Here is a 20,535-nt window from a genome sequence, read left to right on the forward strand (position 1 = left end):
ATTCATGGCCATTGGGAACAACAACAAACATCAAACTTTTCATCTTTCCTTTGACTTGAATCTTCAATCTACATACTCCTCGTGTTTCAATTGGTTGTCCATTATAGGCTTTGAGGGCAACTGTACGTTTTTTAATTAGAGGTTTTTCTTGCAATGTTTTCACATCTCTGATGTTAATTAAATTAACTTTTGCACCCGTATCTAACTTAAAAGGCACTATGGTCCCATTAGCCACAAGAGGAATAATCCACTTCGAAGACTGCACCAAATCCTCACTGGATACCCATGTTGCAGCATCCTGATGTATATCTTCTTCAGAAACCATGTTAACATAAAATGAGTCACTCAAAGAGTCACTGTCATCTGCCTCCTCCACAACATGCACTTTATTTTCCTTCTTCATGTCTTTTGAAAAACACATTTTTGCAAAGTGGTTCGGGCCATTACACTTCGAACATCTTTTACCAAAAGCTGTGCATTGTCTGAACTTATGTTTGCTCCCACAACGCTTGCAAGAGAATGTTTCATTGTCAGTATCTCTGAAATTTCTTGAGTTACCTCTTTTCTTGTCTCTGAATGAAATGGCGTCTACTGCTGCGCTCTGAAATGACGTCACTGACGAATTAGCCCCATCAAACTGCTTTGTTTTGCTACTTCACTTGATTGGCATAATTTGACAACATAATCCAAGGTGAGTTCTGATTCTCGCAACAATCTTTCTCTCAGTTTTTTTTCATAGATTCCAAACACAATCTGATCACGAATCATTGAATCTCTCAATTCATTAAAATTACAAGTCTTTGCCTTTATCTTGAGATCTGTCAGAAAGTAATCAAAAGCCTCTCCTTCATGCTGCACTCTCATTCTGAATACATATCGTTCATATGTCTCATTCCTTCTTGACAAACAATGAGCATCAAGTTTTTCCAGTACCTTTTCCAGTTTCTTCTTGTCTGCCTCTTCCTCAAAATCAAAGGTGTTATAGACCTCCACGGCATCAGCTCCAGCAATGGTAAGTAACAGGGCAATCTTTCTTTCATCCACAGCAGCTCCTTGTCCGATAGCGACAACATACAACTCAAACTGCTGTTTGAAAGTCCTCCAATTTGTGTCAACATTTCCACATAACTTTAACGAACCCGGTGGTTTAATGGCATCCATTGCACCTTTCTGAACCCCACTCCTGGTACCATGTATTGTTCAAGAAACAACAAATAAAGATAAGAGGAATAGCAGGTCTTTATTCCACGTGGAACACACACATATGTCCATTGCAACAACTCTTCCTCTAGCAAATGCACATCATCTTATACAACACATTACTGCCATCTGCAGGAATCAATTAGTACTCATCACAATAGATAATCATTACACACATTACATGTACATTAATTGTTTATTGTTTCTATAACATAAACCTTAACCCAATATGTCGACTGTGTCCTGCAATTCCAATGTGTCATTAATAATACCATTAAATATCTCATCTTTTCAAAAATAGATTTCCATAATCAGTAAATTGTATAAGAGTATTGCATATTCATATTTATTTTGTCCAGCTTTAAACAGACATCCAAGTAAATACAGTATGTTGCGTTATATACAGTAGCTACAATTGTCTTCATGAACATACTGAGGTCATCGGTCGAGAAGAGATGCACTGTCAGCGGCGCATGCGCACTCCAACAAATGCACTGTTAGACACGTTTGTGAATCAAATGGACCTACAGGCCAATTGTTATGGAGCGATTTTAGTCTCATTAATTATTCATGCGTAAAACAAAATACACACATGCGTAAACAGTTTCGCATGCATAAAACCTAATTTACGTGCACATAGTATATATTTACATTTACGAAAAGCAATTCACGTGCGTAAAACAAAACTATTTTCTCACAAATTACGTTTCGCAAACATACAACTGCGCATAAAACTTTCGAAAGGTTAAAATGTACGCGTTTGTCTTGTTTTACGAATGTACAAATCGTGACACACGTGTGAATCGCCTTGGATGTGTGTGTGTTTTGAGACTCTCCTGGCGACGCAACCCCTTCCACTTGGGTAGTCGTACTCTTTAGCCAATCAGATTCAAGCTTACCATTCAACCAATCACAACCCGCTGAGGGCGCCGGACTCAAGGAAAACGGCTCTGCGCACCTTTGGTGCAGTTTGGCTCAAATAGAACGGAAATGACGCATCACCCTCGCCGCACGTTAATCACAACACAATCAAGCATGGCAGACGAAGAGCGGGATGCACGTGTAAGTGAAATAAAGTGTAAAATAATGGTGTAATCCATGTATGTGCACCGTTGTTGTGCCAGGAACAAGCTTGAACACCTTTATTAAAACTTGGAAAAGTAAAATCGCTCTGAGCTTCAGGTACAATTTAAGAATAACGTAGCTTTAAGAAGGTTTCGGGAAACCCAGCCTTGAACATTTAGATTTGCATTCTCATTTGAATTATATCACCTTTTTATGTTTAGGAATATAACATATACACAAACAGTCTTTTCAACCACACAGCATAACAATTTATTTCAAACGATAATTAAATGATCATAGAAGCAATGGCATATAAAAGTTTTTAGTTTGTATATAAACACAAGTTATGCCGGCGATAGGGCAAGCGATTCAACGCTTAACGATATCGCTTAACACTAGAACTCCCGGAAATCTATCACTACGAGAACTGCTGCGGTCACTTTGACCAGGCAATACTAGACTCAATGTCATTTTTGCCATGCAATATTAACATTCAAAGCTTTTATCGAGATTATAGAATAAAGCTTTGAATGTCTGTTGTCGTGATCACACTAAAACCCTGTATAAAATGCACACAAGATTGTGTGAAAAACATGAATACAGTGGTAATGTTTTCCTAAATGTGTATCATCAGCTTTTCAAGTGACTGTTACATTATAAACCTGTTGCTGTCTGTCCAAAGTCTATTAAAAAAAATTCAAAGGGTTGTTGATTTAATATGAACTCATAAGTTTTTTAAAGTACACATTTTTGTTTGACAGCCATTGTCATCTGAAGTGCAATCAGCTGCAAGGGCTCTTATTGATGTGTTAGCCAGGGGTCTAACTCCATCTTCATCGAGTGGCACTGGTACATCAAGGGGTGCTAATACACCGATAAGAGAACATGTCAGACTGAGTGAGCAAAGTGGCCTTACACCTTTGCCTACTTTGCCAGGACCAGACAATAGGGTGAGGCAGGCAATGAAAAGGTAATTTTGTGTAATGTTATGGCTTTGTCTATGTTTATCTTATCTACTGTTGCAACACTGTTTATACATCTTTATTTTTTTACTTTTACAATAGGCAGTTCCCGAGTATGTTTAGGGCTGACAATGACCAGCCTAGAGGCAAAAAACGTTTCTCTGCAGCCAAAGCTTACAGTGTGAGAAAGACAGATTTTCAAATATATGTGCTTGCGGAACCAACCATGTTTACCCCAAAAGGAGATGAAGACCTAGAACTGGTACATGCCGGGCTTGGGAAAAGGCTGTTAAGTGTTCCAGAAACTTTTAAACACAGTGAGGTAGTTGCAAGCATAAACAACGTAATTATAATGTGCATGTAATTTCTTGCCATGAAAAATTTATGATAAATGTGTTGTTACATTTTTAAGATTGTCACTATGCTTGAGGAAGAATTCCCTAAATTAAAAACTCTTCAGGGAGGCTGGATGTTTTACAAATCAACAGGTATTTATTTTTTGCATGTCAAATGTAGATAAAACTGGCTGCATTGATCACTTTTTTACTAGTGCTGTAGTTAAGAGACAATTTAGTGTTTTCTGATTTTTTTGAATGAGCAGTGGAAATTATTCTGCCACCTTGTGATATTGGAAACACTAAACCTGATTCACTGTATGAAATGTTGCAGGAAAATTCCACTGCCCTTGTTGCCCTTACACATTGAGGATTGCAAAAACACTCAAACTGTAGGTTCTACTTATTGTTTATTTTAAATCCATAATACTTTCATAATGTTTCAAGTGCCAGTCTATTTTCCCATTGTTCCATTAGGAGTGTGAAACTGATGTGACTGTTCCTGATGATATAAATGTGAGCGATGTCATTGATCAGCCAAGCACACTCCATACAGATTCTGAACAATCATCCCAGGTATTTGATCAGAATTCATTCCCTGATAAATGCAGATGTTTTTTGTTTAGACATTTTCTAGACTGGTTAAAACATTTTATTCAACAGTTATGTAGAAATAAACAAAAATTAAGTTAAGTTTCTTTACTTTCCATAAACTACAAGGTTTTCTTAATATTTTACAGATTTGCCCCATTTGCCAGATTTCCTTCCCAACAGATATCTTGCCTTATCATGCAAGCATGTGTGGTGAACGGTAAATTTATACTACAATACCCATATTTAAATTTGGCTTTTAGACCATTACTTTTGTTTAACTTGTGATGTTTGTGATGCCAGTTATAGATGTGATAGAAAATACTGCTACCAAAATATGGATATATGTAGATCATATAGATCCAAAGATTATAGCCTCTTTATACCATACTTCTCTCTTTGTAAGGAAATTACAAATTCTGTATTAAAAATCTCTATTATATATAAGCTCTATTGTGAATTTACTATTCAGATCAAAGAGGCAGAGCAGAGTTTATCAAATAATCTTAAATGTGTATCGAGGCTCATTCGGACATCGCAACAGACTGGTTACACAAATAAGGTTTACGTTAAACCAGAAGTAGGCCTTGGTAAATTAGGACAATTCAGAAGTTTTATAAACGTGCCTTTAAAACAGTACTGCTTTTGAATATTTTGCACTTTAGCCTAGAACTCCGCTACATCCTTGTCTGTGATTTATTTGATTTGATTTGATTTAATGTGAAAGACTTAATTCTAAACTGGCTGCATGAATAAAACGGAAAAGTTATTTCTGCTGTGCTTATTTTAGAGAGTTGCGTTTCAGTGGCATCGAGTCTCCAAGCACTTCAACAAGAGACGAACTGCCAGGACCCTCAACTGCACAATCATCCACATCACTTTCAGCAGGTTATAGCCACACATTCTGCTTTGATAGCACTGTTGTAATGCTATGAATCAAGATAATCCAAATAGTCAAACCTTTCATGTGTTGTCGCCATAAATTTGTAATCCAGCAATGGTTTTAAAATGTCCTTTGCACAAAATTAGATTGTTTTTTCTTTTTAGCATGGAAAAATGAAATGGACCCTCAGAAAGCATCTCGGATGTTCTGCGAAGAATTGCTTTCCCAAAATGTCCACTGTCCCCCTCTGTCACTACTTCTCAACCAATTTGATACCGAGGATGAACAGGACAGTACACTGATATCATTTTATAAAATGAATAGTGCTAATTGGTCAGCTCCATTGAAATGCAGATTGGCAGGTAATAATATCAATCATTTATTGTAATTATTAAAAGAGATTTTTAAACAACTATTGCATGTAAAATGCAGTGCAATTTCTTCCATTTCCTTATTTTAATGCCATTTTTTGTTTCTAGGAGATGCTGCTGTTGGCAAAGGAGTCAACCGTCATGTTTTTTCATTGATTATGCAAAAACTGAAAAGTGGCTTCACTGTAAATCTGGGTATGTAATTGGTTGCAATACAGTTACACACAATTAATATACAGATACAATTTTCTCTTCATTCTGATGGTTGATGTAAACATTAACTGGTTTCAGTCCATAACCCAGCATTCTGTCTGCGGGTAAAGCAGTAGATGCCTAGACGTACGTATTTTAGGTCTTTGTTGAGAGCCTGTAACATACAAGATAGTCTGAACTGAAATTGTCCATGATGGTGGTGGTCTGCTTCTGAACAGATTCAGCCGTGAATGGGCCATTTGGGACACACCTTTCAAACATTCAGATCTAGCACCTCAGCATTAAAACAGAATCTGCTCCTTTCCTTATCTTGCTCAGATTGCTTCACTCCAGATGTGCATTAGTTATAGTAAACATACAGTGAAAACATTTTGGCTCAGGTTAAGGTTAATGTTTTTTCTTAAGGTTCTTCTGCTACAGTCCTTTTCGAGGGTGAAAAAAACCACCGTGTTCCTTCTGCATCTGTCGTACTACGTGACAGCAACCTTTTTCAAATGGCTGGCCGAATGATAGGCCATTCTTTCATACATGGGGGTCCTTGCCTTACTGGACTGAGTTTACCTGTGGTGATCCTTCTTACTGGAGGGAGTGTGGACAGTGCAGCTTCAGTTCTGACGCTGGAGGATTGCCCTGATTTGGACCATCGAGAAACCATTAGTTTGGTAAGTACTTGCTTTGTATTAAAGTTTTTTTTTTTTTAAAAGATCACTATATTATTGAAATTATTTTTGCATCTTCTTGCAGCTCAAGAAAACAGATCACACTGAAGAGGAGCTAACTAGATTGAGTGATCTTTGCCTGTTCTGGGATGTACCAGTTCCAAATTCCACAAATCAAGACTGGCTGTTTCAACAGCTGTTGTCACATGCTGTAAATTTGCCGTTTTGTTTTCTATTCATATTACAAATGGGAAACATTGAAAAAGATTTGGTCTCTAATTACCTAACCAAAAGCAAAACTTAGCAGTGTGGTGAAAAGAAATAGCATATTTTAATGTATTAGCTGAAGATTGTAATTTAGACTGCTGCAGTTTCTTATATGCAAGATTAAACAGTTGAAAGGTTAATATGCATGCACGGCAGCATATTTGTGGCTTCTCTAAATTATTTGAAAGTTAATTATGTGAAAATCTATCAACTACATCAATACATTTTTGCCCTCAGCTCATTGCTTTTTGATTGGTGCAAATTCTGTTTTTTAAATGTTTTTATGCTTTTTTGAAATATGCAATTCATTTTTGTACATTTTGTTTTCAGGTGCTAGTGCGTGTTAAGTGCCAGATTAAAGATGTTAGAAAAGGTATAAAAGAAACTGGTATCTGGCCACTTTTCTCCCAGAGACTTGACAGTCAACACATTGTCTTCCCAAGGGAATCAGCTATGGACATTACAGCACAGGTTTGCATAGGCTACTTGTATTTTTGGAATTCACAAAAACATACAGAAAAAAACAGGCAATCTTATGTGTAACTGATTATATCATTACAGACTAACACATTGACAATTGAGAAATCATGATAATCTTAGTTAACAAATGGTTAATAAATGATATTGCTTTGTTAATTGATATCCCACTTTGCAGATTTGTTGCGTTACATAGTCAAACATCAGTACAAAAATGAATCAACAGGAATAATGAAAAACAGCATACAAAATGTATTTCTTTTTCTACTTTATAGAATAAGAACAAGTTTATAATTAACACCCTTTATTCAAACCCTGCCCACCAAACCACCCCATCTCCCTCATAGTCCGTCCTTCAGAAAATTTCTTGGCCAAAGCCTTTTGATGAAGACGACGAAGACATCGCTCTTGAGACTGTCAGCATGATCACAGGCTTTATGCGTAACTTTATTGACGAAGGTATGGATTTATTTATGCTACTTGAGTTGTAAATGGTCGGTGTATTAATGTTTGTGCAGTGTAATAACACTTAAATAACCAAAAAAAAATCTTTTTGCATGAATAACTTTTCCAGCATCACCAAACATGCTAGCGGACCTGCTGAAGTTCTGGGTGGGATGGGAGATCCATGAGGAAAACCTGGTTATACAGGTGGTTACAGCAGAATACCCTATTGCACACACATGTTTTAACACATTGCGCCTTCCATGTCACTATCAAAGCTATGCAGCATTTAGAAAGGATATGTTGATGTGCCTGAACTCAGTCAATAGTGGATTTGGCCTCATTTAACTATTAAGATAGGAAAAACAGAAGGCATTAACTTATTAGTAGCATCTTTAAAGTGGAGTTAAAATGTTCTTAAACGGAGTTATTAAAAAGGATGTTGGTTGGTTGTTAATATGTCTTTAAAAATGTTAATAGATGTTTCTTGACTCAAGTTGCACTAATGTAAAAAAGGGGTTCACACGGTGACTGTATTACAGTACAATGTAAGCTTTTAATACATGTTTTATACCATTTGGTACATATACAAACGGTTACATTTAAACAAAAACTTGTTAAATAAAGCATTCTTATTTGAATACTTGTGTTGAAAGTTATTTTATAGTAACGTGAATAAACATGGAACATAAATTCACACATTCAGAGGACAAGAAATTGTAAATTAAATTTGGCACAACTGAACAGTCCTCAAATATATGTCCACTCCAAAAGAATCAGAATGCACCATTGGGTCGATGGTTTCTTGGAGTTCTGCAATTTCCTCATCAGTTAATGCAATGTCAAGAACAGGAACATGCACCCCAAGGTTTGGGTCCTCAGCATATCCACTGTCCAACCAGTCAATGCTCGATATGACGTCACTCTGAAGAAATCAAATTTGTGCATTTCACTTACATATTTAACATTTGCCTTCATCTTTTGTGGATGCCAAATTTACCTCTGGCTCCAAAACCGGATTCTGGAACTGACCCACTTGCCACAATTGATTGGGCGTCAGATTCTGCTCTGTCCTAATGGGATGATTGTCCCACCCCTCACGAAAGACATCCAAGCTGGCCTGGATGCGTGGCAGGAAGACATAATGGCAGCAGAATAAATGCAAGGAGTTGCTGATATCCAGCATGTGATTTTCCTCCAACGTGTGCAGAATGTTGTAGTAGACACTTGTAACCCCCATGAATACATCACGCCAGAGACGCTCTATTCTGCATTTAAAAAAAGACAATATAGCACAGTAAAATCAACACTGCTATATCACACCATAAATTGATTCTGGATATGCTAATGTGTGCTAGACTCTAGTGAAACACAGGATGGAAAAAAAACCATTCACAGAACAGGTTTAACATAAACCTTAACATATACGATTAAGTGTCTGAAAAAAATATATGCATCTCTTGTCTAAATGGTAAGACATCAATATTTTATGTTCTGTCCAAATCGATGACTCCATTGTATGAGTAAACAGACTTTTACTTGCCACTAATTTATGGATTAAGTGAACAGTGACTTGTTGTGGACAGTGAATTGATACATCGTTGTCCGTATCTTAACAGTACAAATTCTGAACAATGCTGTATCCATTCAGCTTTGAGTCCCTGGAGCTTCAACATGACAAACAGTAATGCTTAAAACTTCCAATGACTACATCAATGCGCCTTTAAAATTGAAGAAAATCAACATTAAAATGAAAGTACCTCTGATTATGAACGCTTTTACCAGCAATGAAGCTGTTGTTGTCTGTGCCACGAACCGAAAACATCAGTTCAGCAATTCCCACATTTTCACCTCTGACTCTATAACAAAAGTTTTATACATTGCGATTGGTTACAAATTCAAACAATTAAATTATAACTGAAGAACAACATTAGCAAACTGAGAAGTACAGAAGAATCATATGATTAAACAATAGTTTAAAAACATTTTAATGTAATACCTCTCCGGAAAACCATGTGTATTTACTGCCTCTCTGAAAAAGGCCAAATGGGTGTCTGAGCAGTTGTTGTTTGCCACCTTTAGGTACATAATCTGTAAAATATATTTTAATGTACTGGATGACAGCTATGGCAATATAGATATATTGTTTCTGTGTCAAACGATGACAGTACAAGTGAAAATAACAGTATAATAACTGTCAACATAATAATAAATATCAACTCAGGGTTTCAACTTTAAGACCTTTGAGGGGATAGTTAATCAAAAATTAACTATGTCATCATTTATTCACCCTCTTGTCATTTCAAACATGTACAGCTTTTTTTTAGCAGAACACAAAAGAAGAATGAACCCTGTCTTACCCATTCACTTCTATTGCATGAACAATTACCAACATTCTTCAAAATATTTTTTCTGTTCTGAGGAGGAAAGAAAGTTTCAAAGGTTTGAAATGACAAGAGCGTGAGTAAATGATGACAGAATTTTCTTTTGATGACATCCTTTAAATGTTGTAAGGGTCTGGACAAACCCCAAGTGTAAAGCATACAAGAGAAATCATCCAAGATGGAGAACAAACTTACAAACTTATTACACATTTAGCATGCATACACACATTTTGTTGTAAAACCATGCATTTAAAATGTATAGTATGACTTTATTTCAGGTTTTCAAAAAAACATTTTTAATCATACGTTTATTTATAGCATATATGCTTAAACCCCTATCAAGCATTAAACGAGTCTTACCTTTCTTGAATAACCGTCTATTCCACCAAAGATCACAAAGTTGTACCTATTAAAAACCAAAATACTTAAAAACTACCCCAAAACAAGAGCATTCTGCACAAAACACACTTTTTTTGAATATTTCTAGAAGCCAGGACAATAACAACATTAAAATTACTTTATCTTGAAATGGAGACCTTCGGTTTGACATACCTGATGACTTTATGGTTGGTGTCTATATGCACCATGAACTTGGGGTAAGGAACAGCATATCTTCTCCGGGCGATACATCTTATGTTGGTCATCCTGGAGAGAACACCTACACTGTCCACTCGATGCATGGATGCACATACGAGCCCCTCGAACCATACGATACCCTGCATCTGGCATGGAATTCTTGACCTCTGTGACAAGGGCATCGAGCTCTTCATCTGTGCACGTACTGTACAAATCTCTCACAGATAAATTATTTTCACTCATCCGCCTGAACAGCGTTGCACGAGAAACACCAAGGAGGTTGGCAATAGATTTGACTGGCAACCCAAGTTCAAGCAGATGGGTAAGATGGTTAATAGAAATTAAACATCTTGGACGCCCACGTCCATGGCCCAGATTCAGCTCCACTGTGACTGATACCTCCTCCATATCCATCTGAGATTGTATGAGGTTGATTAGATTTGTAAGGGCTACCATTACATCCTCTGACACATGTATTATTTCTGACAGGGCATTAATAAATACTTGTTCTTGTCTGCAAACAAAATGTAGATACTCAATGTTCAGTGGCTGTCTCTCCAAGACGTGGACTACACGTTCATAAAGTCGCTGAAGAATATACTGCTTGAGAGATTCCTAAATTATTTAAAAGAATAGATGTATTTTAGTGTACAGTCAGTATGTTATATAATCTTACTTAAAACAAAAGTTTTATACAAAATAAAAGATGCAGTTTAATGTACAGATCGTATATTATAAAATCCTGCTTTAAACAACAACTTATTCGTGACGGCTGTCAGTAATTAAGTAAAAATGCAGGGCTCAAGTGATGATTGCAGAGTGTGGATTCTCTCACATTGGAAAAGCATTTATCTTTAAGAAAAGTTTATATAATTTTGATATGAAGGTAGATTTTATTTCCTTGACTTCGATGCGTATGATTTCATTATATTCGAAATGTCACTGCCAACATATGAGTTTTAATTAAAAATTTGAATAACTTACACATGCATCCCGCTCTTCGTCTGCCATGCTTGATTGTGTTGTGATTAACGTGCGGCGAGGGTGATGCCTCATTTCCGTTCTATTTGAGCCAAACTGCACCAAAGGTGCGCAGAGCCGTTTTCCTTGAGTCCGGCGCCCTCAGCGGGTTGTGATTGGTTGAATGGTAAGCTTGAATCTGATTGGCTAAAGAGTACGACTACCCAAGTGGAAGGGGTTGCGTCGCCAGGAGAGTCTCAAAACACACACACACACATCCAAGGCGATTCACACGTGTGTCACGATTTGTACATTCGTAAAACAAGACAAACGCGTACATTTTAACCTTTCGAAAGTTTTATGCGCATTTGTATGTTTGCGAAACGTAATTTGTGAGAAAATAGTTTTGTTTTACGCACGTGAATTAGGTTTTATGCATGCGAAACTGTTTACGCATGTGTGTATTTTGTTTTACGCATGAATAATTAATGAGACTAAAATCGCTCCATATATTGTAAGTATATTTATTCAATATCCAATTTATTTATTCTCATACAATATTAAGTCGAAGTGAAAGTGTTGTTTTAACTAGATTCAATTCTAACAAGATTAAGTCGAAGTAAAAGTGGTTTTATGAATTATTTGACAAATGTAATCGAAAACGTTCTTTAACATTATCAGACGAATGTTGTAAGTATATTGATTTCATTCATACAGTATTATATAGATGTAAAAGTATTGTTTTAATATATAAGATGATGTTTTTGAAAACTAACTTAATCCTTATGATACCAGATCTATCGCATGATACTTGGGTAACTATACCTGTTCTTCATACAGTAATTTATTGAAGAACTAACGTTATCTAAATTAATTTTGTAGCGTAGCTTGAAAACTAAATATTCAGATGATTCGGATTATTTATATATTCAATAACCTTGTGCATATAGTACAGCTTGTACAGCCTCATATTTCTACACAGCAATTGTTATTTACGTATTTGTTTTTTGCATTTTTGACAGGGGCATTGCACATAGGATAAAACCCGTAAAATGGATTGAAAGGTATCTATCCATCCATATATCCGTCTGTCTATTCAAATCTATCTATCTAAATTGTATCCTATCGTCCATTTATCTATCCCATCCATCTCTTTAAGTCTTATGTATCTATCTTGCTATGAAATTTTGCTTATTCCCTCCTTTCAATATATTTAAGGGTTTTCCAGTACAATCATATGGCAACGACTGTGGTGTGTTTATGTTGATGGTAAGTACATTATGTTTGTAGTTAATATTATATTGTTCCCTTTCTGTCGGTCTCTCGACGTTGTGTCGACAGAATGGGGTTTGACTTGAGAACCTACCTTCTCTGACTGACGATTCCTTAGAGCTTCCCCCTCACGGGGGTCGAGCTCAGGATGAAGCGGACGTCGAGATGTCAACCGTGCTTTCCCGGGCCTGCCGCGAGTATTGGGCTGCAGTGCACCGCACCGCCTCTTCCCCAACGCTCGCGGTTGGACACGTGGTATCTGGGGACCGGCCGTGACTCTAAGCCACGGTCGGCGCCGGTACCATTCTTCCCGGAAGTGCATGAGGAGCTCAGTCGGACCTGGAACGCCCCCTTCTCGGCGCGTGCACGTCAGACTAGCTCGGTCGCCCTGACTTCCCTCGATGACGGGGCAGCTAAGGGCTACGTCGTCATCCCTCAAGTGGAACGTGCAGTCGCGGTGCACCTGTGCCCGCAGACAGCTGCCACCTGGAGAGATCGACCAAGGCTCCCTTCCAAGGCTTGTAAGTTTTCAGCATCGCTGGTGTCGAGGGCTTACAACGCTGCGGGTCAAGCTGCCTCGGCTCTTCACGCCAAGGCGTTGAAAGAGTTGCACGAGGGAAAGTCCGACCCGGGGCTTATGCAGGTCCGCACTGCCACTGACCTCGCTCTTCGGGCGACGAAGGTGACGGCGCGAGCCCTGGGTCGTACGATGTCCACACTAGTGGTCCAGGAGAGACACCTTGGGTTTAACCTTGCGCAGATGCGGGACGCTGAGAAGGTTCGCTTTCTCGACGCTCCCATCGCGCAGGGTGGGCTGTTTGGTGATACAGTCGAGGGCAGCTGTTCTCGACTGTAAAGAAGCAGACGGAGGCGTATCCTGCCCCTATCGTCCGTCGAGGTCCCGCGCGGCGCCTGCTCCCCAGCAGCCCCGCCCCTCGCCGACTCAGACTCCGGCTCCAGCGCCCCCTGCACAGGACGTCGAAGAGGAGAGCACCATCCCATCACCGACCTCCGCGGAAGCAGAAGCGTTCCTGACGGGGTGAACCCAGGGAGATCGAGTTCACCGGGCCCGACCCTGGCAACTACATCGCTAGAGGGTCGGACTGGGACGGTGCCTGCCCCGTCCCAGCAACACCAGCCGGGCCCTTTCCAGGGCCTGGTGCCCACATTCTCACAAAGAGTGCTTTCTCTCTCCCTGGGTCTTTCTCACAGCCGCTCTCACCCTCCGCAGGACGGTGTTCGGCAACCCCACGTTGTGTTCCGGCGAGACACACGCTTGGGTATAACTCTCAGTGGCCACCAGCACATGGTACGGTATGCCGCGATGTCGCCCGGCAGGCACCTCGGCAGAGCCGCTCTCCTCCCCAGGGTCCCCCCCGACGGCGAGGGAGCCGTACTGCCAGCCATCGAACCACCCCCCACGGGGGCAATGAACCAGATCGAACCTTTGGTCCCCCTGTCTCGGTCCCTGGGAGCCTGGTTGGCTCTTCCCAGACCAGCACGGTGGCTAGAGAGAACGATCCGTCTTGGCTATGCGATTCAGTTCGCCAAGCGCCCACCCAAGTTTCGGGGCATCCTCTTCACATCAGTGGGAGTAGATGCTCCCGTGCTTCGGGCCGAGGTCGCTACCCTTCTGGCGAAGGGGGCGATCGAGCTCGTCCCTCTGGCCGAGATGTACTCCGGGTTTTACAGCCCGTATTTCATTGTCCCCAAGAAAAGTGGCGGGCTGCGCCCCATCTTGGACCTGCGTACCCTGAACAAGCACCTACACAAGCTGCCGTTCAGGATGCTAACGCAGAAGCGCATTCTGACGTCCGTCAGGCGTCAGGATTGGTTCATGGCGATCGACCTGAAGGACGCGTACTTCCATGTGTCCATCCTCCCTCGTCACCGGCTGTTCCTACGGTTCGCTTTCGAGGGACAGGCATATCAGTACCGCGTCCTCCCATTTGGTCTGTCCCTGTCTCCTCGAGTCTTTACGAAGGTCGTGGAGGCCGCCCTCACTCCCCTCAGGGAGCAGGGGGTGCGCACACTCAACTATCTCGACGACTGGCTCATCTTGGCGCACTCGCGAGATCTGTTGTGTACACACAGGGACCTGGTGCTCCGGCACCTAGACCATTTGGGGTTACAGGTCAACCGAGAGAAGAGCAAGCTCTCCCCTGTGCAGAGCATCCTTTTCCTCGGTATGGAACTCGACTCTGTCTCCATGATGGCACGTCTTTCTTCCGATTGGCCCAGTCGGTGCTGACCTGCCTGAGGAGCTTCAGGCAGCAGCCAGCGGTCCCCCTGACACGTTTTCAGAGGCTCCTGGGACACATGGCGTCCTCGGCGGGGGTGTTCCCCCTTGGGTTGATGCACATGAGACCGCTACAGCACTGGCTACAGAGAAGAGTTCCTTGGAGTGCGGGGCACACCGGCAACAGGCGCGTCCCGATCACGCCCTCCTGCCGGCGCACCTTAACCCCAGGGTCTTCAATTACCTTTTTGTGGCAGGTTGCGAGGCGCGTCGTGGTGACGACAGACGCCTCCCTGCAGGTTTGGGGTGCTGTGCGCAACGGGCACGCAGTGTCGGGTCTCTGGACGGGCCCCCGCCTGCGCTGGCATATCAATTGCCTAGAGTTGTTGGCGGTGCGGCTTGCACTGAGGAGGTTCCTTCCCCTCGTGCAGGACGAGCACGTGCTGGTCCGGTCGGACAGCACGACTGCTGTGGCGTATGTCACAGGGTGGTATTCGTTCACGGCAGCTATCGCAACTCGCCCGACGCCTCCTCCTGTGGAGCCAGCAGGTGACGAAGTCTCTGTTAGCCACTCACATCCCGGGCGACCTGAACCAGACAGCCGATGCGCTCTCTCGTCAGTCGACGCCCCGCGGAGAGTGGCAGCTCCACCCCCGCGCAGTCCAGCTCATTTTGGGTGCAGTTCGGGCAGGCACAGGTGGACCTGTTCGCCTCCCTGGACACCACCCATTGCCCGCTTTGGTACTCCCTGACCGAGGGCCCCTCGGCACGGATGCCTTGGCGCACAGCTGGCCGCGGGACAAGCGGAAGTACGCCTTCCCCCCAGTGAGCCTCATTGCACACGTCTTGTGCAAAGTCAGGGAAGACTAGTCAAGTGCTACTAGTTGCGCCTTACTGGCCCAACCGGACTTGGTTCTCGGAGCTAATGCTCCTGACGACAACTCCCCCCTGGCCGATTCCCCTGACGAAGGACCTTCGTTCTCAGGGGAAGGGCACGTTGTGGCATCCGAGACCAGACCTCTGGAACCTCCATGTCTGGCTCCTGGACGGGACGAGGAGATCCTGAGTGGTCTACCCCCAGCGGTGGTGGATACCATTGTTCAGGCTAGGGCCCCGGCCACGAGGCGGTTATACGATTTAAAGTGGCGCCTCTTCTCGTCCTGGTGTTCTTCTCGTGGAGAAGACCCACGGATATGCTCGATCGGGAGCGTGCAGTCCTTCCTGCAGTCGAGACTCGAGAGCAATCTCTCCCCTTCCACGCTGAAGGTGTATGTAGCCGCTATTGCCGCTCATCATGGACCAGTTAGTGGGAAGTCTCTGGGACAGCACGACCTGGTCATTAGGTTCCTGAGGGGCGCGAGGAGGCTGATGTCAGCCCGTCCGCGCTCCGTTCCCTCTTGGGACCTCAATGTGGTCCTGGCGGGCCTCCAGAGGCCCCCCGTCGAGCCCCTCGGAGAGCCCCACGTGGGCGAAGAGTAGGCATTCCATCCATCACTAAGCACTCCTCGGCGGCGGGCTCGGCGGAGCAGCCCTGCCTCCCTTGGCCTGTTTCTGAGCTCTAGCAGTGACTCAAACAAGGCCTAGTGCTCCACACGTAGTAACCCCCCCACAGGGTGGTTCCGTCTGTTGTCTTCTCATGAATGGCTCTCAATCGATGGCCCATGACCTCTCCCAGGTGTACTTCACCTGCTCGCGACACCCTCTCGTGTCTGCATGTTCCCACGTGCTCTCCCCTATCCGGTGAGACCGTGTGTGAATCTCCACTAAAGCTCCTCCCTGCGGTAGGAAGTGGTCTCCGTAGCGCGTTCCCTCAGGGGGGAATGACGCTTCCCAGTGGCCTTACGGTGCCGGGCGGCATCTCGCTGTTAAGAGAACTAGGCCGCCGTCCGTGACGGCCGGTGGAAGGGGCTCCCATCTTTTTAGAAAGCTCTGGACTCCTTCCCTTCCGCTGGAAGGTTGCAATTCATGCTAAGCGCTCACGTCTGACACGCCCAGGCCAGTCAGCATCGCTTCGCGAGGAATTGTGACGCGGCACAGCGCTGTGGCGTTTTCCGAGGAACCCCATTCTGTTGACACAACGTCGAGAGACCGACAGAAAGGGAACGTCTCGGTTACGTATGTAACCTCCGTTCCCTGATGGAGGGAACGAGACGTTGTGTCCTTCATGCCACAACACTGGCCGCCCGCTGCAGCAGTCGGGGCACGATCCTTAGGCTCCTCAGCACAAAAGGTGAATGAATGCAGCACGCCGGCTCCCTTTTATACCCGGATATCCGGGGGCGGAGTCCGGCATGCAAATTTCATTCGCCAATTTTCATTGGCCTGTTCAAGTCAGTCAGAGAAGGTAGGTTCTCAAGTCAAACCCCATTCTGTCGACACAACGTCTCGTTCCCTCCATCAGGGAACGGAGGTTACATACGTAACCGAGACGTTTTGCCATAATACTGATGTCTCTTTCATTTATAGTCTGCATTGTACATTGTGCCTGATGCCCCATTTGATTACACAATTGTAAGTATTAGTACAGTTTTCAATAACTTTGAGACTTTTTTTGAGACAAAAGGCATTGACTTTTATGTTTTGAGCAGCAGGACATGGTAGAATGGTAAACATGGTAAAGAATGGCATGTTGTCATGACTAACTTGGTAAACATGGGCTGTATTTTCTCCCCAACAGGAAGAGCATTTTGACGGACAGGTAACTTATCAGGTAACTCCTCAGGAAAAGTACCAGTAACCTTAAAAAGGTAGTCCTAACGGTAACTAAAATGTATATTTGCTTTTTAGGTAGATGAAACCAATCTTTTCATCTGAGTTTGCATCGGAGAAGCAGGTGGTTCAGTCTCCACGAAAAGTAGGTTTTGTTAGAGAGGTTGTGGCCATTATTGTTCAGCATATTTTTATTTATCATCTTCTGCATTGTTATTTGTTAGGAGCGTGTCATGACGGATCTTAAAACTGCCAGTCAGTGGTGCTTGGAGAACTCTGGGGATCTTCTTGGTTCAGTTCAGCTTCCACTTATAATGTGCAGATGGAGGATGATGAAGCTGCAGAGGCCTTGGAACAGTTCTTCAGTACAGATTTCATAGAACATGATAGTGTAGAGCCTGTGATGTTTGCTTTTATGCAGGACATGCAAACATTTTTAGAGAATGTGGTGGACAAAATGCATCTTAGAGTCTTTTGTTGAGTACAAAATTGAACAGGGTTGTACACAATTTCGCAAAAAAACAGACGTGAGCCGTCCTGCTCTTTTATATATATATATATATATATATATATATATATATATATATATAGTATGTCTACTTAATAAAACTTTATCATTAAACCATTGATTAACAAGCACCTGTTGAGTCATTTATGTAATATGTGTGTTTGTTTATAATTTTAGGCCGGAAGAATACGTGTTTCTATAAAAAGGTTTTATTTAGTAATGTATTTTCATTATTAGTGTAGATGTTCAGTAATGTATTTCAGCTATAATTATAATAAATACCTGGCCTTGACCCGGACCACCAGTATTCACGGTACTCTTAAAAAGCAGTAACCTTTACATTTTATTAATAGAATCTTACAGTTCACCTGGTGAAATACGTTAGAGCGTGCATGTGACAAGTGCGCATGCGCTTCTGAGAGTGCATGTGAGGAGTGCGCATGCGCTTCTGAGAGTGCATGTGAGGAGTGCGCATGCGCTGCTGAGAGAGCATGTGAGGAGTGCGCATGCGCTGCTTAGAGTGCATGTGAGGAGTGCGCATGCGCTGCTGAGAGTGCATGTGAGGATTGCGCATGCGCTGCTGAGAGTGCATGTGAGGAGTGCGCATGCGCTGCTGAGAGTGCATTTGAGGAGTGCGCATGCGCTGCTTAGAGTGCATGTGTCTGACAGTGCATCTCGTCTGCAGACAGATGCTATTGCATCGGTCGAGAGTAAGAGGAGATGGTCCGTTTACAGTCGGTCTGAAAAGCAAACGTGCTTATATGATTTGTTAAAGGAATTGTTCACTTTCAACATACATTTTCATGATCATTGACTCAACTGTTGTCATCTAAGATGTTTATGTATTTTGTTCTTTAGTCAAGAAGAAATTAAGGTTTTTGATGAAAACTATTCTCCATATAGTGACTTCAATGGAAGTTCAAAATGACAGTTTCAGCGCAAAGACCTTTAAGGGGGCAGGTGCTCAAAGGAAAAAAGAGGCACATGGAACAAGGCGTTAAACAGGGCTGTGCTCAAAACATCAATACTGTTTATTGTGACAAATTCCTTGCGGATATACGTATCAATACAGAGGCTTCTGTTATGATATACCAGCCAATGCTGTCATACTGTTTTGGAAAAGACACATAACAGGAAAGACTACTTTAATGTTTAGAAGGTAATATATTTTCTTTGGACCTATTAATAACGCTGAGATTAGAAATTGACGTGTATTAAGTTGTTCAAACCTTAATGTTTTTTCTCTCAGTTATACAGAATAATAAAGAACAGCTGTGTAGGACATGGTTACTATTAAAAAATAAACGTGGCCCCTGACATTTTGTTTCATAAGATTGTAGGCAACAGGCTTTAAAACACTGTGGGCTGACATAACTTACAGGGAGCAGCTGGTTTTGAGGGGTTTGCTGGGGATGTACCTGCTGATACTGCTGGAGGTCTTCTGTTACAATAGAAATGAAAACAAACATGGGACATATATTAGCTGACTAAACAATTGTTATGTAACCATGACAAGATGTACAGATTACTGAAAATGTGTGGAACTGGCTCACTTTGACTGACCTACTGTAGTGCTGCAGTTGAAGCCGATTTCATACAGTGGCTGCTGCACACCAAGAGCTGCAAGGTAAAGAAGATACCCAATTCAAAAGAGATTTTAAATCTGGGAATGAAACATTAAGAGTGGGACAGAAAAATCTATATAGACGGAGATATGTGTGTGTTTTGCTTGCTTCTGCCTACAGTACACAATATTGTGATCAAGATTATATTGCATTGTGACTCTGTGATTGTGAGAATCCAGAATTCTCTGTGTCCCATCTATTACAACATTGCAAGTACAGATATATGTTTTGTCTAAGGGATCTCCATTATGACGGCGTGCTCAGTACATGTTGACCTAACAAGTGTCAGATTTATTGTGTTATCTTGTTATTGTGTGAGATGTTCAGATATAAGTGATATGTTCGTCACTTCCTCACTTATGCATATATATACTGAACCCATCTTTAGTAAACTTTGACTTTGGGTGAACTACACTTCTGTGTCTGTGTCATTCTTGGTCCCCGGATCCGGTTCCTCCGATTGCTCCGTCGACTAGACCCTTCAACTCATGAAAGCTGTATACCTAGACAAAGTAACAATCTTACAGTGATATAGTTGAATTTTGATTGATTGCATGTCTAACAGAAAATCTAAATGAAGATGTGTCTAAATGTGTCCTAAATCTAAACGAGGAGCATTATTCTCACCAATAAGTGGAGGAGCTGTTGTGTTTTATAACCATGTCCCTGACATTTATAGGAATATTTTTCTCAATGGCCAACAGAAGAAGCTCAGGTTTTTACCAGCTTCAGTTTTGAGAAGGAGCGTTCCACACTTGCTGTGTGCCATATGTCTTTATCAGCTCAGTCATGTTG

The 20,535-nt window shown here is 42.1% G+C and overlaps 1 protein-coding gene across 1 annotated transcript; it reads left to right on the forward strand.

Moving 5' to 3' along the window:
• Positions 1-4,949: 4,949 nt before the first annotated feature.
• Positions 4,950-8,106, forward strand: LOC306900113 (G2/M phase-specific E3 ubiquitin-protein ligase-like). Its single transcript, XM_079466828.1, has 8 exons — positions 4,950-5,041; positions 5,201-5,398; positions 5,516-5,602; positions 6,026-6,282; positions 6,365-6,490; positions 6,877-7,017; positions 7,371-7,482; positions 7,598-8,106. Exons 2-8 carry the CDS (start codon positions 5,215-5,217, stop codon positions 7,813-7,815), a joined length of 1,125 nt encoding a protein of 374 aa, XP_079322954.1. The 5' UTR covers positions 4,950-5,041; positions 5,201-5,214; the 3' UTR covers positions 7,816-8,106.
• The last annotated feature ends 12,429 nt before the right edge of the window (positions 8,107-20,535 follow it).

The sequence above is a fragment of the Barbatula barbatula genome, assembly GCF_947034865.1.
Source record: "Barbatula barbatula genome assembly, chromosome: 11".
In the NCBI taxonomy this organism is placed as follows: Eukaryota; Metazoa; Chordata; class Actinopteri; order Cypriniformes; family Nemacheilidae; genus Barbatula; species Barbatula barbatula.

Bases quoted from the DNA above. Each gene is read 5' to 3' on its own strand.
- LOC306900113 (XM_079466828.1), top strand. From the start codon at position 5,215: ATGGACCCTCAGAAAGCATCTCGGATGTTCTGCGAAGAATTGCTTTCC. The intron at 6,283-6,364 runs GTAAGTACTTGC...ATCTTCTTGCAG, and splicing joins ATCGAGAAACCATTAGTTTG to CTCAAGAAAACAGATCACAC. The intron at 7,018-7,370 runs GTTTGCATAGGC...TCTCCCTCATAG, and splicing joins CTATGGACATTACAGCACAG to TCCGTCCTTCAGAAAATTTC.